This window comes from Falco punctatus (assembly GCF_963210335.1).
Source record: "Falco punctatus genome assembly, chromosome: 3".
NCBI classification, from domain to species: Eukaryota; Metazoa; Chordata; class Aves; order Falconiformes; family Falconidae; genus Falco; species Falco punctatus.
The window spans coordinates 82,346,467-82,364,205 of NC_137582.1; the positions used below are offsets into that span (position 1 = coordinate 82,346,467).

A 17,739-nucleotide genomic window follows, 5' to 3' on the forward strand; every position below is an offset into this window, starting at 1 on the left:
TAAGTCTAATTGTTGTATGAAATGCTTATTTGTCTTGTAGATAGTTTTAGGAAAAGTTGATCTGGTTTGCTGAGTTTTCTTTCACATAAAATGAACTTTTAACAGGTCTCCAAACAAATGAAAGAAAAACTCAGAAACCCCGCGATTTTGTAGACTGCCAGGTCTACATCTATGTATACAGCCTTTATCCTGCATGAGGAGACCTCTGTCTCTCTGTCAAAGACTTTGCGGAGTTGTTAAGTACATTTTGAAGTTTCCAAAGGCTACTAAATATTGTTCTTTCAATTGAAGCGGGGGAGGTAATTTACTGATATTAGAGGTAATGGCAGTTCTGTCAACTCTGTATTTTCTATTATTACTTATATATATTGAATGTTTAATAAGTTACAAATTATAATTAAACAGAATTGATATTATAATAGAAATTTAAACTAAATTTGCATTTATTTTCATGTAAAATGGTGAATTGTAACTTATGAGAATATAACAGTTGAATACTTCTGTACAATGTTTCAAGATTAATGCTGCCCTCAATCTTGAGCCTTCTTTATTCTTATTTATAGTAATTTAATATACTAAAGCTATTTTTGTTTTCTCTTTTATAAACTCTTCACACTTAGCAATGTAGCAAGAAAGCATCAGCTTCATTGTTGTGGATCCTGAAATCATCTGGAATAATTGCAAACCGTCCTTGGCCAAGGATCACTCTTACATTGACAACCACTGCTATAATATTGACTATGGCTGTATTCAATATGGTAAGGGAAAAGGGGTAATTTTTTCTTGGTTTTTTATTCTTCTGAGGTCTTTTTTTTTTTCAGTATTTTTTTAGATGTTGAATTTATGGCCCATGGCTGTGCCAGGAACTTTACATGACAATGATTGCCAGAGGCAGAAATGTAAAGCAGAGTAACAGAAAACATAATGTATTATGGAGATTATGAATGTATTAAAGATTGATAATACCTACACTGTTTTATTTTGTTTTCCTACAACATTTCAGGGGACCATTAGTCAATCATTTGTTACAGTAAGTACTAAACTTGTCAGAATGATGTAATGATGTAACGTGGGCTTTCAAATGTGAATGCTTGAAATTTCTGGTAGAACCTTCTCTCTGTTTTTTTCTATTAAATGATCCTAGTCTTTTTTTTTTGGTTGTTTTTTTGGTTTTGGGTTTTTTTTTTGTTAATTGTCTTTTCAGGAAAGTAGATATTTTCCTTTCTTTCTCCTGCATTTTTTTTAACTAGAAGAGGTAGAGTCAAAAACAATTCCATATTCAAAATATAAAGTTCAGCTACTTGAATTTGGTGTTTAGGGCTGGTACAGGAAAAACTCAAAGAAGCAGTGGCTGGAAATGAGAAAATAAGCTCACTTTTCAGCAGTGAAGGCAGTTAGCAATGGGAATATTTGTTCTGAGTTGTTGATTCTCCATCAACTCTTGTCCTCAGCTGAAGACTGTATATGCCTTTATGAATTATAAACTTTAGCCAAGCAAAGGTTATTTGGTGTACTACAGGACAAAACGCAGAGATGGAGTTGCTTGTAAAATGAAGGTCAGATTAAAGTTTAAAGTATACTTTGAGTTAGAGTTCCTGCAACCATATGGTTATTTATTAAATTAAAGTGTAAAAGAGGATGTGGTCAGCAACTCTTTTTTCCTTAGACTGAAGCTCTACTGTTGTGTACAGCCCACCTCATATTTGGCCTTCAACTAGTAAAAGACATTCTAGCAAAACAGCAGTTGTTCAGTACATTTTTAGAAAAAGTTTTTAATATTATTGGTTCATGTCCATTTTTATGTGGACTATTACAGTAAAGCCTAATATGCTGTATTTTAAAGTCCTTGTGCCTTATCAGTAATGTCTGCAGTGTTACAAATAATCATGTTCCATGATATTCATGAGATGATAATTTTAAGTACAATTCCCACCTTGAAACTAAACCTTAATAGTTTGACTAGCAAAAATGACTTTAAATGTGATTGTGAAATTTGCATTTCCTTAATATTAATAGCAAATTGTGGGAGAGACTCTGAAGTATCATTATTATATCTCTAAGCAACATGTACTTAATAGCAGAGTCCATTAACTGCATTTATTTCCATGAACTCTTTCAGTAGAAAAAGGCAAAATGTAGCCATTAAGATTTAATGGAGATAAAAAGCGTCTAAGCATCCTACACCTTATAAATCATAATTAAGACCAAAATGCCAAATAAAATTCAGTCTTTATGGTCAAGAAACAGTAGAAAAGAGTGGGGGTGCAATTTTCTTTCAAATTAGCTGTTTCAGCAGACAGTCTTCCCGTTTGAGAGGTATATAGTCATGATCAGCAAGGGAAGTTAAAAAACATCTAAGGTGACATAAGTATCAAATACTTCTTAGCTGAAGGGGGAGGGTGACTAATGCTACTTCCACTGAGCATTAGATCTGGTGCTATATATAGAGTAGGGCAACAATCAATGGCTGAGGAAAACTCTTTTTGCCAAGCCGATCTGCATTAAACTGAACATGAGAAAGTATACTGCAGGGAACATTCCAGACACCTCCAAGAGATGGTTGGACTGCATGACTGCAAAGGGTCAATTCTTGGAAGCTGAGTGACCGTATACAATGATTGTACCTCACCATCCTCTGGGATTCATGCAATCTCAAGGAACATGGCATGATGAAAGAGCCCTGTAACAGCTCTTTGATTCAGTGACTTCTGAACCAAATGCATGAAGGGTTCTTAGCACAACAACAGGATCTCAGGGCTATACTGTCCCAGGAAGGTGCCCTGCCTACCAGCTTTCAGATTCAGAATTCGAATCATAGAATAGTTTGGGTTGGAAGGGACCACTAAAGGTCACCTAGTCCCAACACCCACCCCACCCCACCCCCCACCCTCCCCAATAAGCGGGAACATCTTCAACTAAATCAAGTTTCTTACAGCTCTACCCAATCTGATCTGGAGTGTTTCCAGGGATGGGGTATCTACCACCTCTCTGGGCAACCCTGTGCCAGTGTTCCGTCAACCTCATTGTAAAAAATTTCTTCCATATATCACTATAAAATCTGTATACCATTCTGTCTTAAGAAGATTGCATAGCTCTTTTGGAATAGCAGAAAATGAATTTAAAATACAGTTTTGTGTTTGTATGAGGCAAGGGGGTCATGGGGAGAGAGGGATGGTGACAGATTTTTTTTTAATCCTTTTCTTTATAGTCTTCACATGTCCATGTCCAATGTAATTTTGTATAATAAGGAAGAGAAAACAATTATGGGATCAAATTAAATGTAAGCTGTAAATTCAGCTGAGCTGCATTTTTTTGGTAACGTGCCAGATCTTTGTTTTTGTTCTTTATGTGTTTCCATTGATTAAGCACAGCTCTGCTCTGGAATTGCTGATCTTGAAGCACCTACCCCCTAAAGAGCTTACCTCTGGCCTGTAGGGGTTTGTTGCTAGTGTGCAAAAGCTCACTTGTTAGTATTCCCAGGGTAGCCTACACGTTCCTTCTGCAGAGAAAATTATGTCAGTAGTTGTCTTTACAGATGTCTGCTGCATAACATTGTGCTACCATAGGTTGATGACCACAGTTGAACTATCTGTGGCACTTCAATCAATTAATTTTGCCTTTTACTCTGATTCAGTAGTTCAATGGAAGGGTATTTCCCAGCTCTCTCCCTCCTGCTTACCTGTCATGGGGTCAACCCATTCACATAGTAGCTATTAAAACTTTACACATTTTATTGCTTATTCCGTAATTGTTTAATTCAGTGTGCATTTGATTAGTGCACTTAACATTATATTCTGGCACCTTTCCTTCTTCTCAATAGGATCCTATTTTATGCACATTAACATGGAAATCAGCAAGCCCACTTGCTTAGTAAGGTGAGATACAACCCATTTGATTTGGCCATGTTTACAGGCTCTTGGACTGTGTTCATTATGAAGCCTTGGTTCTGATGCCTTGTGGATTGTAGAGAAGGGTTGAAAAGTACCACACTGGGAAAGTTGGCTTTTTTTTCAGTAAGATCTAAACTAGGGTATTGTGTAATCTTTTGCAGATTCTTGATGAGGTAACAAGGGAGATGCAGCTGCCTTGCTTATCTCATGTTGCAGGGGTAGGGTCTGTCACCACATGGCTCCTATTGAAAGAAATAACAGCACAGCACGCATTTTCATCATGTGAGGCAAAAAACTCCCAACTGAAGATTGCAGATTATACAAACACAAGAAAAGAAAAAGTTGTTAGAATATATGACGTTAAAATGAGATTTTAATGGTAGCATGCTCAGATGTTCCCTGGCAAACATTGGTATTCATAAAAAATATCGCTTTCATTTGAGTCATTTGAGTAGGTGTGACTGCTTAGTAGGACTGAGCTGTCTCTTACACAAAAATACTATGTTGGAGAACAATATATATCTCCAAAGCATGATAGCAGATGTAGATAACTGATGAGAGACAAGAAAGACAAGTACAAACACATCATTCAGAGATAACTGTTGTTTGGCTCACGGGAGTTGACAACATTTTCATATCCTTTTTTTCCCCTTTCTATATTTATTTATGTATTCATAGGTATACCACATTTCCTATAGAATTCTGTCTAGACAGGTAACATTCATAGGTCAGAAATGCCCTGTAGAAAGCTCAAAACCAAAATTAAAATACTTTAATATAGATTAATATATATAAATACATATACACATGTATCTTATATAATAGAACTGTGTTTGAGTTTTTCGTGGTCTATAATCTTTTGCACAGTGGACAAGCATGGGATGGGATTCTGAGACTGAATATAGTAAATACACTATCAGTGGGATGTGGGGACTCTCATTGCCCACCCTTGGCAAATGACCTGGTTAACAACACCTTATAAGATGAGAATGTCACTTTAAATAGTTGGGGGTAGGGATGAGGGTTGAATACTTAAAGCTGTCTGGAGGGTCTTTGCCCAAAATCCCAGAAAAGGGAGTGTGCGCATTTAACCCACACATCCTGTGAGAATGGGTTGATACGCATATAACACTCTGTGTGTGTGTGAGAGAGAGAGAGAGAGAGAGAGAGTGTGTGTGTGTGTGTGTGTGTGTGTATGTGTGTGATGGGAGCTCTTCAGGATCATTTATAGAAGCGTGTTTCAAAATCTGTAGGTGTTTATTAACATTTTGTAGGGTCTGGTGTTGTGGGTTTATCTGTTGTATCAGTGATGCTGATCCTGAATGTGTAGTTCATTGATTGCTGGTTAATGATGTGTAGTTTCACATGAAGAGTCAGAGAAGCATGTTAGCGAAGGAAGACAGCTTGAAAGTGCCAACTGTACAAAGTTCAGTGCCAACTTGGTCTTGGTAGCAGGTGGCGTTGCAATCACCTTCACAAGTCCACAACCAGTCCTACTTCTGTTGAAGGGGTGTTACAGTGATGATGTTTTCAAACTCTTCTCAGCAGCACCACAAAACGTACCAAGTGACACTGACCATGGGTGATAGCTTGGGAGGTTGAATAGTCCTTAAAAAGGAAAGAAGAAGTCACTCTGCATGTAGTACAGTACTGGGACATGCTGCCAAGGGGGATTATGGGATCTCCATCCTTGGAAGTGTTCAAGACTTGGTTATACAGAGCTGTGGCCGACCAGATCTAGTGTTAGTAAATCAATAAACTGTTTTAATCCACATTTGGTTACTCTGAGTGAAACTAAGCAGTTTTTCTCTGGGGCAGTAGGTAAAGATGGGGTAGGGGAAAGAATTTAGAGGTGGATTTCAAACTGGTTACCTGCAGAGAACAACGGGTGAGAGGGAGGCAACCTGTGGAGCTCTGCAATGATCAACCTGGTGTTGATTTTCATATACACTTTGATAGGGATGGTGAAATTTGCTAATGAAATTAAGGTGACAGGCAATGTCTTTGAAGGAAGGCTTGAGATTTTAGAGAGGAAGAAGTCAGCTAAGGATATAGGTAAAAGAACTAGGATGTAATATAGTAGTACAGAGCACAAGATTGTGGTTGGTCTTACAGACCAGTGACCAGAAATTTTGATACAAGTTGGAAGCTCATCAGATGGAGATGTGATGAGTACAAGACTGATTAATTATATGGGTTTAATGACAACTCAGCTGAATCACAATAACCATCCATGTGAGTGCTTTTAACTCCTGGTAAGTGTAAACTGCATTTACCAAAGTGAGTCCCAATGAAGGAAAGATACCTCACATTTGCTGAGCGTGATGTTAGTGGCTAGGATTATGCCAATGCGCAGCAATGTGTTAAGCTGCTATAACATCATGATCTGTCTGAGCCCCACTTCTGTGAAGTACAGTGAGCAATTAAGGGTTTGTAGGATGTTCTAGGATGTATGAAAACATATTTTCTGCAGAATTAGTGTAAATGCTATTGCATGATTCACTGATAAAATCTGGGAAGTGTGTTTGCAGTTTCGGTCATCCAGAAGGTTGAACTGAAAGAGGGTGCAGAGGGTGACTACTAGAATGATTAGGGGAATAAAGAGCTTGTTTTCTGGGAAGAAACTAGAAAAACAGATTGCTGAGCATAACGAAGGCTGAGATGGCATTAAATACAAGGAATGTACATACTAGGGAGAGAAAGGAGCTATCTGAAACCTAAAGGATGAGATTAGCATAAGAAAAAAACCGTGGGAACTGGCCAGGAATACTGGATAAACATAGAAACAAGTTAAGTGGTGAGATTCTAAGCAGTGGATCACAAGAAAGTGGTGAGATTCAAAGCAGTGGAATTAATGTAGTCACAGAAATCTAACATGCCAAGAAAGCACTGGATCAATACAGAGGTACTGTGTGATGATGGTTACTAGTGACATCAACTGGCTGAATGTGATGACCCAGGAGATACTGGTTCTACTCTGTTTCAATAACATTAGTACCAATATTATTGTCTTTGTTATTATGTTATTACATCTGTGTAAATCAACTTCAGTAAAGACTTCTTGTTCTTTAATTCTTCCTGTGTTTAAATAGGAAGTTCAGTTGAGGTAAATCAAAGAATTATTCATATTAAATTTATTTCATCATTGTCTCATGTGTGTGAGCTTCTGATACATGAAAGTAACATAAGAAAGAGCCTTTCATCTTTTACTCCAATGGGAAGTGTCAGATGGAGGTTAACAAAGTTGTTTTTGTCTGAGAGTGCAGGAACAAGTAATCAAGTGATGTCATTTTCCCTTTGCTATTTCAATTTGCAGTGAAATACCAGAGTTAAGTGATTACTGGCAAGGCTTTCTCTGCTTCTCCATTTCTCTTCTCTATTTTGACCTTAAACAGCTGACAAGCTAATGGATTATATGTTGTTTTTCTCTAGTTTTTCCTGGATAATGCTGGGAAAGCTTTTCCTTCAGTTCTTAATTCATCAAATGCAAGTTTTCCTAATTCAAGTAATCAGACACGGTGGTGTATACAAAACAACTGTTTTTTCCTACCGGTGAGTTCATTTTACATTTATTCGTTTGTTTACAACAATTACACTAAATTGACTGTTGCCAGATCTGCTTGAAGTTAAACACCCACCAGTTTTTAAGACTGCAGCAAAAGACTGGGGTTTTTTTCAGTCATCTGCAACTACATTTGAAGTAAGTTGGAAGTTAAAGGGGGTTGGCACTTCTGAAAATAGATATTTTAATGAATGTCAGATTAAAAAGCAGGAAACAGTATGATAACTGTGAAGCATAGCTCACCCATGCTAACAAACAGGAGAGCACCCAGTGACTGCAAAGCAGACTGTGTTCTGAAAGCCAGGTGGATCTGCAGGCAGGTTTCACAAGGACCGGTGGTAGACCTGAAAATATTCACAATTTTCATCATTGACCTGGCAATCAGTGTGAAATCTCTGATCATCACACTTTGGTGTGATTAAGAGGTGGGTTGAGAGGGAGGGAAATACAATACTCATGTACCACTTTATCAACTGTTTAATAGATCTGAACTGATTTGAAGAAGATGTCTTAGTGTAAACAAAAGCACAGTGGCACATGCAAGAGGAGGGGAAAGGACATTGCTGCAAAAAATGGGATCTGTATCCTAAAAAACAGTGATTCTTAAGGGGATTACAAAAGACCTGCAGTTGAACATAACAGGCTGTATATTGTGCCAGAATAGGTCAACAGTCTTTGGATTAATAAGCAGGATGCAGTGGGAGGAGATGGGAGATTCTTTTATCTCTATGCAGAATTGATGAGACCAGTACCAAAATGGTGTGTGGTGATTCCACACGATAAGTTTTACATGAAAAAGCTATTCACTACATCAAGCTAAACAATCCTAGGCACACACAAAAGCAAGATGCTGATTATGTGTAGAACTCTCCTGGGGAAAAAATTACAGTTGCAGTAACTGCAGCATTTACAGATTTTCAGCATCTGCCTCATAAAGCAACAGCAGAGCATGAGTTTCTGTTTCTCATTTTCAAATTTAGCTAACTAAATACCACCAGGTATGGATAAGTGCCTACATCTTCTTTGGGCCTGACATCAAGTTATCCTTATTGTCAAAGAAATTATGCAGTCCTTCTCCCAGCCTTTGCATGTGTTCATACTCACAAGCACATAGAAATAAATTGTTCCAATGCATATATATATGTTTGTGTCTTTAGTTAGCAGGTTTTCTAGTCATCTTCTTTTATATTACTTGTAATAGTTTTGAACATCCTGAAAGGTATTTTGTTCCTTTTTTTTTCATCAGTAAGTTCTCCAGGTAGCATCTGAAAAATACAGTTTTGGTAATTTATACCTGTTATTAAGATTCAATCTGTTGTTCTTAAAAAAAAATGTTATGTGTCTTTTTCCTTTGTTTTCCCATGTATAATTGATGTTTGTCAGCTCTTCTTGTGATTGGCGTATTTCTAACAAGCAGTGGTTTATAAATTTTAAACTATTAAAATGTGTTCTTTCATCAGAGAAACTTTGTCTGCTAAATTGGCACAAAAATTAGCTTAAAATGTCACTTCTGATAATAATAATAATAATAATAAAGGAAAAGGTTTGCTTGGCTGAAGTTTTTTAAAACTTTTTTCCTCACTTTTCTTTTATTAAACATTTCTCAAATGCATACCATTTTCGTCCTCAGGCACTGCATAACTTCTTGCTTGAAAAAGCTATGAAGTCCTTTTGAGTTACTACTTTTGACTTTTTTTTTTAAATCTGGAAATAAAATTCTTCTCTGTTTGCTGAATGAGATATTGAATAATTAAGCTGACAAATGTTTGTTTTCTTAAATTAAAAATTCAGTCTTCAGAATCTATGTGTCAACTTCAAGCTTTATTCATCTAGATAAACTTCCTGTGATTTATGATAGTGGATCTGACAGTTCTATTGACTATGTAATCTAAAATGAATGAATAGGAGATTTTTGAATTATTTCAGTCCAAATGGAATTTAGTTCATTTTGAAGCAAACTAATTGATTCTAACATCACCACTACCACAACCAAATAGCTTTTCTGAGTTGTATTGCTTCCTTCCTTGCTCTTTTTAAAGACTTAGCAAAGATCACACCATAAGTTATGGGGACTTTCCTTGTGTCTAGTTTTGTTTAGTTTTGCTATTATGCTTCTGTAGTTTCCATGTAATAGAATTTAGACTTGGGAGATTTTAAGTCCTGCATATCTGTTCCTGTGATAAAATACAGTCTGGTATCAGCGCTGCTACCTACTTGTGTTAAATAAATAAAATTCGTAATACTGACTTCTAAAAGATGCAATTAAGGAAGACATTTTAATTGACTAGGGATTTGATTAATTGACTAGAACAAAATGACTTTGTTCTCAAGGTTTTTTTCCATAGATGTAATGGCACAGAATCCCTTTTTACTTTAGTAAAGGTCTTTATAGCCACTAAACTGTAGGTCTTCAGTTTTAAGAGAGGAGACCAAATGCGCTGGGCTAGATCCTAAGGGTGTAGATCACTGGTGCAAGGCACTGGGCCTGTGATCCCGTTAAGAAAGTCACTCAGACTCTGCGATGTGTTGGTTGAAATACCGTTTATCGGAGCTAGCACAAGAAGGAAAATAGGGTAGGTAGAGTTATATCCCTTGAGGTGCTGGGAATCCTGAATCGTGCAGCACCAGACAGTTCCCCAGTCAGGGCAGCATGAGGTGCTGATCCCATCTGTGGAGAGGTTCCCTAGTATTTCCTCTTTTGAGCTCTCACAGGATTTTCTTAAAAGGAAACATTTCTGTTCATTGTTTCTGCTGTCAGACAAGAACAACATCTATGAGAACTTGCTGCTGCACTGTTAGATCAAGTCAAGGGAACCGAGGCGGCATAACTGCTGCTACCAAGCGGGAGCTGCCTGCAGGCTCCTTGGTTGCGGTCAGTTGGCTGAGCTGGCTGAGGTTATCCTGCAGCCAAGGGATACGCAGAGCACAGCATGGACCTGCACCTGCTCAGCTTCACTGCAGCGTGGATTGCTAATTCTTCAGCGTGCAATGATCTTCCAGTTAGGGTCAGTGCAAAGGGTTGCTATCACCGCAACTCTCTGCCTTAGATAAAGCTTTGATGCCTCTGTAGCCTGAGCACATTTCTTTCTTCAGTGGGATGTACAGAGGTGTAGGATGAACAAGCCTGAAAATCATCTTCACTAAGAAACAAGCCCAGTATACCTGCACATAAAAGCTGCAGTTTTTTCCTAGCTGGGCCTTAATTCCTCTGTAGGAATTTTCATGTTCATTTGATGAACTGAGAGCAGACCACTTGGCCCAGGACACAGGCTGCCATTTGTCTGACAGCTTGCAGTTTTTGTGCTTTGACAAAGACCAGAGCTCTCATGTTACAGATTTGACAGTAATTCCACCAGTCCTGATTTTCTGTATGGTTATTTTGACTGTTCCTTCACCAAATTCTTACTGTTTTCCAGTGACTTGCCTGCTTTATAGCTGCAGGCATCCTTCTGAGAAGCTAGCTAGAATGCCAGCTACCTTTATTGCTCTGCATATCTTTTGAAGCGTTTTGTCTTGCAGTTCCTCCTGATTTTGTTTCAAGCCCTTTTGCATTAGTCTGAAAAGCTAAAAGGTTTAGCTAAAGATTCAAGCTACAATACTTTAAGCATCTAGTAAAATCTGCAAATTCTTTTACTAAAAGAGTGAAATTTCAGTTCCTTTGACGGGAATTGAAGAACTCCTTTGCAGTGTTAAGCACTCAGAAACAATAGCCTCAAACATATGTAAGTTACAGTTGGAAAATGGTTTATTTAAGGTGGCATCTTAAAAAAAAGCCTTCCTGACTTCGTGTGGCTGTTCAAGCACAGTTACCTACAGACTCATTTCCAGATCTGCTTCTTGCTTACTGGAATCTTGCATTGCAATATGCAGTATCGGAGTCCACGTTCTTAAGTGTGTGGCTGTGTGCCACTCTGTCAACACTTGCTGAAATCTTAACTGAAATTTTCAATCTAGTCTACATATTCCTCTGGAACACTAACAGAGACTGTCTGTTCCACTTGGAAGTTTCTTGGTCTTTGTCAAAATGCATCCAGTTATGGATTCAAGACTGCCCTTTGTTTGCTTGTTTCTTTTTGGAAAACCAATTTCACAAGTAGTACGCCTTACAGAGTAAAAAATGGATGCTGCTACTTTTACATAACACTGAATTTGAAGTGTGACCTCCTGTGGAAGGCCACCATGGGATACATTTTATTTTGGGTGATTCTGAACAGCAGTTATTTTTGTTCTTATTTCAAGCAGATCTGCAAGCAAATTACAGTAACGGCAGAGATTGAGATAGCAGATCAATTCTGTCTGATGGGTGCTGTGAAAATTATTCTTCTTAGTGATCCTCCAAAATTAGTATACAGTGATTCAGGTTCTGTCAGAAGTACTGCCATCAACAAGTCAACAGTAGTCTGAAAATAGCATATCTAGAAATAGAATGCTTTGTAGTTTCAGTAAAGCTGACTTCCTTACAAGGTGCAGGACTGTAATTTTCATGAAGCATCTTTGGCAAAGGTGCTCTATGTTAATGACTAAGATAATGATTCTAATGAGAATGCATTATTCCTGTTTTAGCATCAATTTTGATGCCCTAATCCATTTCCAGAAAGTATCCGGAGAAAATACCTTACCAGGAATTTAACTTCAACCATACATATTTTTGTTGATATACATGACATAGGAAAGAAAACATTTTTTTAACAATTGAACATATTCTTATGTAGTCATAAAAGTATTTGACAGAAGGATTTTTTTTAATATTATGCATAGACCTTGTTAATAATTTTGTATTATTCATATTTTAACTCTATTTCTAGAGTCTGTAAAACTGCATATCTGTGAGGTTAATAACAACTGTGTATTGCATCAATTGATAAATACTGCAGATATAGGCAATGAAATAATTGGTTTCAGATCTTTAGACATTTTAGCTTGACCCTTAAACTAGTGATACATACAGGGTTGTTAATGGTGAACTCAGGAATCAGTGAAAATGTACAGTGGCACAGAAATAAATCTTTGGTCAGTCTGCTGGCAGTAGACTCTTGCGTAAGACTTCAGCATCAGCAGTGGTATGCCACAAATAGGCACGCCTCGCTACTGCAGATGAGTAAATCAAAAGTGACAAAGGGTGTAAATTAGGGAGCATAAATTAGGAGCATAATCTGGATTCTATAGAGTTTTGGGTGAATTGGAGCGTAGCAAAAAAAAGGGTCTATGCTGTGAAATACCAACATCTGGTTGTTGTCGTCTGTCTGTAACCCATAATGTCCCAAGTTGTGATAGAATCCATGCTTGAGTGGTCAGTCAATAATTTGTTTTTTAAACTAGCATGAACATTACATTATGTGAGATTTCCTTCTCAAGAGCCAAATTCTAAATATGTTCCATTTGATTTTTCTTTGCCAGTATTTTATATACAGCTGCATATTAGGGCTCATTTCCTGTTCTGTTTTCCTGAGGATAAATTATGAGTTGAAAATGATGATAATGTTGATTGCACTGGTGGGCTACAATGTTATCCTTCTGCACACTCATGGGCCCATGCTGGATGACTACAGCAAATTTATGTATGCAATGGCACCTCTTAGAAGGTAGGTGGATAACACCAGTCCTGAAATTAAGACAAGTTAAATACTACCTATGGCAGTTCGGAGCTTGGCTATGTAATCTACAAGTCACAATTTAAAATCATTGTCATGCTGCAGTTAATGTATTATTTAATGTCACACCTCAGGGCATTAGAACAAAATAAACAAGTCTGGGCAAGGTGTTTAAATCACATACTATAGGAAATAAAGTGTGATTTAATTTGCATTTTTGTAATAAAGGACATCAGGAAGAAGTCATCATTAAGGTTGTTAAGGCATAAGGCTGAACATAATTAAGGCTGTTAAAGCACATTTCCTGCAAGCTGAAGAAAATCAACTTCCTCAGAACCAGTACATTGTCTTAAAACTTTACAAATGCAGTTACAGGTTGTTTTTTTTTTAAAAAAAAAAAGTAGAACAAAAGTTTATTTTGTTGTGCTTGTGAATTTGTTTGTTAAATTTACAGTGAAACTGTTCAAATCTTTATTATAGATGATAGTATATAAGACCAAAATTATTACTTTAGTTCTAAGTATTGCTGTGTAAAATAATTTTTGGACACCTTTAATTTGCATACAGCTCTTCTATGTGGGCTGAGTGTGCAGTGCAAATGCCATAACAGAAAAAAATGAAAATTCAGAGTAGAATATTTCCTGTGCTGTAAATTGCTTGAGGTCTCGAGGTCTTTAGAACACAGAGAGAACCATGGAAAATTATTTGGATTTAAAAAAAAAAAAAAAAAAAAAAAAAAAAAGTATATGTTTTCTTTGCATTTAAATATGAAGATTAAATGAACAAACCCAGGTCTTTTTTTCCATTGCACTAGTGGAAAGGATATCTGTGTGGTGGGATGGAGAGCCCTGGGACAGGTTACATTGAGCATGTGCTTCTGGCAGCCTTGATTTTGCCAGTCAGGCTGTTTGTCTGTTGATATTTTCCTCCTAAATCTCTCACCATTCTTTCAGTAGGGTCAGCAGCAGGGTGCTAATATGAACTGTTTCCCATTACCTCTAGCACCTTTTCCCAAAGCAGAGCTTTTAATTAACTCTGTACAAGATCTAGTTTGTGTGTCCTGTAATTCTGAGGTGAAAAGGCACCTTAAGAGTTAGGTGCTTTTGTTTCTGCTTCTTAATATTCATTGGATACAGTCAAGCTCTCCATTATGGAAGTAGTGTTATTAGATTAAAAATCTCTTTTTATTCTGCCTGTATAGAATAAGCACCAAATGCTTTCCATTTGTAAGCAAACAAGGGAATGTTTATTAAATCCTCATCTTACTACTGGACTGAAAAATGTAGGCATATTTGCACAGAATGTAGTAGAAGTAATTAAAGCTACATAATGGAAATCATAATATTTCATCAAACAATAAAGCATATAATATTTAAATTGTTCTAGTTTACATAACAGAAAGTAGTATATATTGTGGTCTTATTCTTGTGCTAAAGTGATTTCGGTTTAACTTTCGAGCAGTTTGCTTTACTTATGTTTTTATTTTATAGGCCAGGAATACTGAAAGACCTGAAGACAATGGGTTCAATTTCTTTGTTTATATTCTTCGTCACATTACTGGTTTTGGGTAGACAGGTAAGGTGCACACTTCTTTTCATCTGCATCAGTGGACACAACGCCAGCCTCCACATGCAGCCTGCCACCTTCTCAAATGTTTTTAGATTTTCTGACAAACACCTTTATTCCATTCTGCCCCACAACCTTGCCAAGGAGCAGCAGAAACATTTGAGGAGCTATTTTCTTTATTACCTTCCAGTATGCCCTTAAAACTCACCAATAACTGCCATTGAGACTGTAGACATTACGCTGGGAGTGTGCTGTGACTATTGCTTGTCATGCTGACCAATATTGTCTCATAGCTTCCTAGTGTGCTCCCATCTGTCTGCACCCATCTGCTGTCTCCCTTGTTGCTTAATTAAAAGCTATTTTCTTCACAGTTACTACAATTTGATGCAGACATAGAAACAATGTAGCATGCACACAGAAGTATACCACATGCTGAGGCCACAGTTGCACTGAAACTATGACCCAACAGGAAACTACTCTTTTTATTACCCAGTTGTGCTTTTTTAGTACACAAAAGTGTTATCAATCACCCTTTATGAAGTTGAGGGCAGATGCAGGGGCAGTTCTTTCCCTAAATCCTCTGGTCTGCCCATGATCCATGGCTAAAAGCAACAATTCCAGCCCATTGTGCCAGGAACAATGCAGTGTGCAACACAGGGCTCTGAGATGGAAGAGGTAATCCATGTGAGATCTCATGAACAGCCTGTACCACCACAGCCTGCAGCCTCGGGAGGGAGCTTATCCCAGACTGTCTTTAAATCACTCATTTACATTACAGTTCTCAGAAACATAATGAGCGTCATTTAAACTGCCAAGCAGGCCCTGCAGGTTACTAAACAAAAAGTTTTTATCTGGCAGCTTCTGCAGTATTTGCTGTCGTGGGGAACACCCTTCTTGAATTAAAAATAACATTCTTCATCTGCCTTACTGCCGACACCATGTTAGAGTTTGCTCTTTTGATGATGATAGTACAGAGTGGGGCTTGAGCACAGCTACTTCCACTCAGAAAGAAGAATAAATACCACACCAGTTGAGAACATTTAGTCCCTCTCAACCAAGGTGTCAGGTACAGGCAGTGGGTGCAACACCAAGAAAAAAGGAGAGAAGGAATGTCATCTTTGCTTGGCAAGGAGAGTATTTCTTTGTGAGTTCGGTCACATCAACAAGAAAGTTTGTTTTGCATACAGCAACAGTGTGTGTTGTATGTTGTTCCCTGTCACACCAACTGAAAAACAATATAATGGAAAAAGTCTTTTGTTTTCAGAGCTGCAGGTCCAGGATCCTCATGTTACTGTGTGTTTGTGGCTCTTTAGTCTTTTGCTTTTTATTTTTCTATTAATGTATTCTCCCTCAAAGGAGAAGGAGGAAGAAGGCTTTCTTTTTTCAAATACTCTCAAGTAAAGTCTAAATGATAACTAGAAAATGTTATGAACTAATTTCAATACATACCTGGCATAACATTTTAAGTTACTGTTAGTGATACTGGCTGGTAGCAAATGCTTGGGAAGAGAATAGGGGAGGCATTGAACTTGCATAGAGTGACCCTTCCAGGGGCATATGCTTCCCACCTGCTGCCAGTTGGCATTTTTGTGGCAATATTTAATACCTATTGGCTACTCTGCTCTTTATTACACTGTCTGATCACTTTTTAACCCATTTTATCTTCCTGGTCTTCCCAACACTGTCTGATAATGAATTTCACGATTTGATAAAAACTCATGTGAAAGTGTCTGTCTTCTTGGTTGTTTTTAAAGTTTCTGCTTGCTACTTTAATTGAGTAGCCCTTGCAGAATGTTGTTAAGTCATCTTGGCAGTGTAGGCAAAGAAAAATTCTTCCTTACCCTTCTTCCACAAAGGGTAATATACAAGTTATTTCTCTGATTGCTATTGCACTTTTCTACTTTGCAGATAATAACATGTCTTTTCTCTTAATATCTGATTATTTTAACAATGGTAAAGATAATAGCCACCGATGAGAAGGGTGGTCTTTCCATTTCCCTTACGCTGGCATTGCTTCTCCTCTGTCCCCAGAGTGAGTAACCAGAAAGTTCATCTAGACAAAAAGTGAATGCTTTCCTACAAACCTAGCTCTGTGGACCTGCTCACCACTGGTCACAGAGATGCTTGTCCTGATGCAAAAGCAGGAGGGGAGATGTGTGTCTCTGATTGAATGGGGGTAAAGAGAGGGAGAGCTAGTATATCATTGCATGTTTTATAAGCCAACTTAATTTGCATGTTCAGCTAATACTTCTAGCTGTACAACCAGCATCCCTGCTGAAAGAAGTAGGCCTTCCCTCAGCTACTCATTCTTATACTTGTATGTCCTCATTTGTATGGACACAGCTGCCTGTGGAGCTGTATAGTGGCCCCAAAATGGGAAATTATCTGGCTTAAAAATTAACCCTGGAAAAATGGTTGGTTTTCAGCCAGATCTGTTTTCTGATCTGATTTTATGGTGTGGCTTCAGCAATGCTTGTGCGAAAAGAATGAGCATAGGATGGGAGTGAGCAGCTAGAAGTGAGATGGAGAACTGCTTTTTTTTTTATAGTCATGCCAGCATAGGCTACAACCATTCCCTAACACTGAGATCAAGTGATGCATTTCATTCTCCATGCATACTGTTAGTTATTTGAAAATAGGCTGGCAGCAGGCAGACGAGATGTTCAGAATGGTGACTCTTGCACCTTGCCCAGGCATTGCCCTGGAGAATGCACATTGCTGTGGGCTAGACTGTGTAAGGAGCGTGCTCATATTTAAACACTATTGAGCATTAAATCTGATATGGCCCGCTTGAATTTTCAGTATTGGGATAGCCTGAGAATTTCTTTCTTATCAGTACCCAAAATTATACATATCTTATCACTCTGTACGCTAGATGAATATTTTGGTTTTCCCATGATTGATTATATTGTATTTATCCACACTGAACTTCATTGGTTTCTTTACTGCCCAGATGTTTATGGCAACTTCCCTCAGCCTTGAAAGCTGTTTATTTGTAGCCTCTTTTCTGTTTTTTAGTGAGCTTTTATTCTGTGAGAGAATCCTTCTCTTCTTAGATGATGTAGTCTTTCAAGAGCCTCTTCCGAAAGTATTTGATGGAAACTTATTTCAAACTTTACTGCTATTCACA

The 17,739-nt window shown here is 37.7% G+C and overlaps 1 protein-coding gene across 4 annotated transcripts in view; it reads left to right on the top strand.

The window, feature by feature from the left end:
* Positions 1-17,739, top strand: part of ADCY2 (adenylate cyclase 2) — a 229,328-nt gene that overhangs the window by 186,830 nt on the left and 24,759 nt on the right. For 3 of the 4 annotated variants that reach the window (XM_080381755.1, XM_080381756.1, XM_080381754.1), the window contains 4 exons: positions 621-758; positions 7,323-7,442; positions 12,850-13,034; positions 14,534-14,618. In XM_080381755.1, coding sequence (XP_080237881.1) covers positions 621-758; positions 7,323-7,442; positions 12,850-13,034; positions 14,534-14,618 — 528 coding nt within the window. The remainder of the gene's footprint in view (positions 1-620; positions 759-7,322; positions 7,443-12,849; positions 13,035-14,533; positions 14,619-17,739) is intronic. The other variant, XM_080381757.1, reaches the window with a different exon arrangement.